Raw genomic sequence first — 3,793 nt, forward strand, 5'->3', positions numbered from 1 at the left:
TTCGCTACCAGTGGTAGCGAATTTAGTCTACAATATGGCCACGTGTCAAGAAATCATTAGCGAACGTAATTCACTACCAGTCGTAGCGAATTACGCCACGTGACAGTCTGGTAAAAAATATTATTCGCGTGACATTTGAGTAAAATTTTTGCCCAAAAATGATATTTTGATCACTGTTTCAACATTGTGTCAGTACAGTCAGATGACAAATGCATGAATTCCTTCTTACGAATTTTTTTTTTGTTGGAAAATATCTTACGATATTTTTTTCTATACACATGACGCAAACTTAAGAATCAACCAATTCCATTCGGAGCAATACACGTTAGTATCAACTTTTATCTTTTAAATGACAAGAAATTTAAACAATGATTTTTTATTAATAATGATAAAACGTTAAAAATTATGAAAATATAAAATAAAAGTGACCATAACAGTGGCTTTTATCCTTCAATTTCTCGGGCAGTCTACGACAAGAAGGACCCCATAACTCATGTCTCTACTACTCTCAAGAAACAAATGGATGGGTTAGCTCAGCATTCAAGCCAGCCTAGCATGGTGGCCAAATAAAATTTTGATTGCCAATTTGATAGTGACTAACACCTTCAAAATTGCCAAGTAATATCAATATCTAATATCAATATCTTTGATCAAAGCAGTTGCACAGAAAAATTTAGTCATTTTCCGTCATTATCATGTCTTTTGATTAACGAAGAACTAATCCTTCTCATATGATTTTCTAAGCTTGTGAAAAATTATTGATATTAGTAATTGAAAAAAAATAAAAAATAAAACTTAACGATATTATATTTCATGATCTGCAGTGCTAGAGTGAACTTTGGGCACGTCTAAAATAGAACTTATTATTGTCATAGAGATAATGAACGACAATCCTTTTTATTTTTAACAAAGGATAAGAAAATTCAAGATACACTTCCAGGGTCTCTGCTATATACAAGGCGAGATAGATACAGCTTACAAAAGATGGCATTTTCACATTTCACAAGGCATGCGTATATTATCTTGTGGCTTTCTGTTTGGGGTGAAGATTCAAACGGACATGATAAAGATAAGCAACTCTTTGCATCCGCACAGCCATAGCAATGAATTCAGACATTATAGAAGTTATTTTTATTTAGTCAACGAACAGTAGCCCATATTCATAAGCTCGAATACTATGATTTTGAGAATCTAATTTGCAACTTAACAACTTACAAGGTTCACACTTATCCTTCATTGAACTCAAATCTGAAGGACAAAGATATACACATTGCAAGTTGATGTACACGGAGATGGAGAGAATCAGAGAAACATATGGATAATTATATTAACACAATATCATACTTTTCTTAAGTTCATGGGATACAGTAGCTGATACAGATAATAGCAAATCATGATTGCTGACACAACACCGTTCAAGTGACATCAACTTAACCCTAAAAGATGTCAGACATGTCAAAGAAAAATACCGGCTAACAGAAGTAAGCATGTATACCAACCCATCCATCAACAGTTAAGTTTTTTTTTTTTTACCTTGACAATATCCATTGTACCGTAAACAATTCATAAAGCCATATTTTCTCTCTTCTGTAGAATCATTCCTCAACCACGTTAACCAATTCATATTCGACCAGAGATAGGTTGTTGTCCTCTTTAACTACAAATTCTGCAGGTTCAGCGACCTCGATGCGGCCCCATTTGTCAACAGCCAGCCTCATTGATCCCTTAAACATGTCAATCTTTGCATTACGAAGAATCACTGTATTCTCTGGCTTCATTAGGTCAGCTGCAAATAGAGAAGGAAGAAAAAAGGTCACATCTTACATATAGAACATGGTCTGATCTGTGATCTCTATACTCCCCATAGATATATCATAATGAATACATAAGTTACCAATCAACAAAAACAAATTAGAGGTAACTTTTATTAAATGAAATCGCCTAAACTTCATACATAATTGACACTTGGCACTTCATAATGGCAAAATGCTTGTATAGTTGCATCTATGAAATATGATCTCCCCAAATAACATAAGCACAAAATAATCATAAGGTTTTGCTTATGAGAGAAGGAAAGAATGAGAGTGAGCAAAAGGAATAAAAATATGTAATGCCACAAAACGTCTTGTCTATATATTTGCATCAGATTTTCATCATTCTGATCTCATTTTACTTCCTCTCATGTACTCTATCGAAGCCTAAAAGTTGTCATTACCATTCTCCAGTAGTTGCTTTCAACTCCTACTACAGAATAAATTGCAGACTCTGGGATCAACAATACTCTTATCTTAAACAGCCAGTAACTAGTTTATCAGCATGCAATGATCTCCATGAAAATAGATATAAAAAAGGCTAAAGCAAAATGAAATTGTTCATCTGCAGGGTACTTACAGGATAACACATACATCAAGATTCATATGTTTCAAAGAAATAAAAAGTAACTTACGAATCCAAAGCTGATAATATGCAATGACATGAAAAGATATGTTAAAATAACTGAGTAAAGCTCAATGAGAAAAAAGACCATGGTAATACCAAAATGATAGTAAGAAAAACAAGCATGAAATAACTGGCTTGGATTTAAAACTTTCACCGCAGAAAGACTGACTGGTTTGGATTTAAAACAAGAAATAAGACGTCCAAATTCATTAGTGACAACTTCAAATCAATAGTTTTTATCACAAAACACACGAAATTGAATCATAAAATTTACAGCTCACACCCTTTGCAAAACACCTCGAGGGAGCATACAAAATTCATCCTTGATCTCCCCAAGCCAACAAAAATAGCAAACAACATAGCCACATCTAAGGAACCCACACTGTCTATACTGCTTTATAGCATTTAGCTCAATCAAATCTCATGAACAAAAATCCAAAAGCAGAACAAGCCAGCGCATCAAAACGTGAAAGAGATTCCATGAAAATAATTCCAATCCATTACAAATTCACAATTCAGATTTCATGAAACCCCAAAAATTTAGAATCAGCCAGTCAACCACTTTAGAATCACCATTCTGATCTCCACTCACAAGTACGCATCATTAGAACCAAAATATCACAAGACCCAGAATAATGTAGATCCATTAAGTGAACAAAAAATAAATAATTTAAACAAATAAAATGTGCCCATTTGGAAAGTTTTCATTTTTATGAAAGCAAAAAAAAATAAAAAAATAAATAAATGAGAAATAAAAAAAACACAAAAAGGTTGTTGCGGGTGCTGAATTGTGGGACCTTGTTCGTTGCGAGCGGTGAAGATGATGGTGCCGGTGTCATCACCGATGAGGCACTCTGCGATGAGAGTGGGTCGAAGGTTTTGGGAAGTGGAGGGTCTTCCCTTCTGCAAGACAGTGTTGGAAGATAACACCTTCGCCACCAAGGTGTGACCGTTTGTTCCCGGTTTCAGTTGATCCACTTTGGTGAACACAGGCTTTCTCTTCGCCGGTTTCTCGCCTCCACTACTTTCTTGCTTCTCCGTCGACGCCATTGATTCCGATCAACAACTTCTATCTCTCCTCTGATGCTTTAGAATTTGTTTAGCTTTCTTCTGTGGATTTTTCAGAGACTAGAAGAAAAGAGTAGTAAAGCCATTAACAAATTGCATTTCGACACGTCGTTTCAAATCGCATAGCCAATGTCACGTGACATGCCACTAAGATAGCAAACTTTTGGTATACCTCGTGATAAAATAGATAATTTTTCATTTACCCTTGTTTTTTTTTAATATATTTTTTTTAATTTTTTACGTCTCTTCAAACTATTCTCACTTAATAATTAGATATTTAACTAAG

At 34.4% G+C, this 3,793-nt stretch overlaps 1 protein-coding gene across 1 annotated transcript; it reads right to left on the bottom strand.

Annotated features, from left to right (window-relative positions):
- Nucleotides 1–1,362: 1,362 nt before the first annotated feature.
- LOC133314029 (uncharacterized protein At4g28440-like) lies at nt 1,363–3,538 on the bottom strand. Its single transcript, XM_061515455.1, has 2 exons — nt 3,237–3,538; nt 1,363–1,786 (listed from the first exon to the last, which is right to left on the bottom strand). Exons 1-2 carry the CDS (start codon nt 3,487–3,489, stop codon nt 1,596–1,598), a joined length of 444 nt encoding a protein of 147 aa, XP_061371439.1. The 5' UTR covers nt 3,490–3,538; the 3' UTR covers nt 1,363–1,595.
- Between the last annotated feature and the right edge of the window lie 255 nt (nt 3,539–3,793).

Source organism: Gastrolobium bilobum, unplaced genomic scaffold (assembly GCF_033153095.1).
Source record: "Gastrolobium bilobum isolate Gb01-03AN ecotype WA unplaced genomic scaffold, APGP_CSIRO_Gbil_v1 utg589, whole genome shotgun sequence".
In the NCBI taxonomy this organism is placed as follows: domain Eukaryota; kingdom Viridiplantae; phylum Streptophyta; class Magnoliopsida; order Fabales; family Fabaceae; genus Gastrolobium; species Gastrolobium bilobum.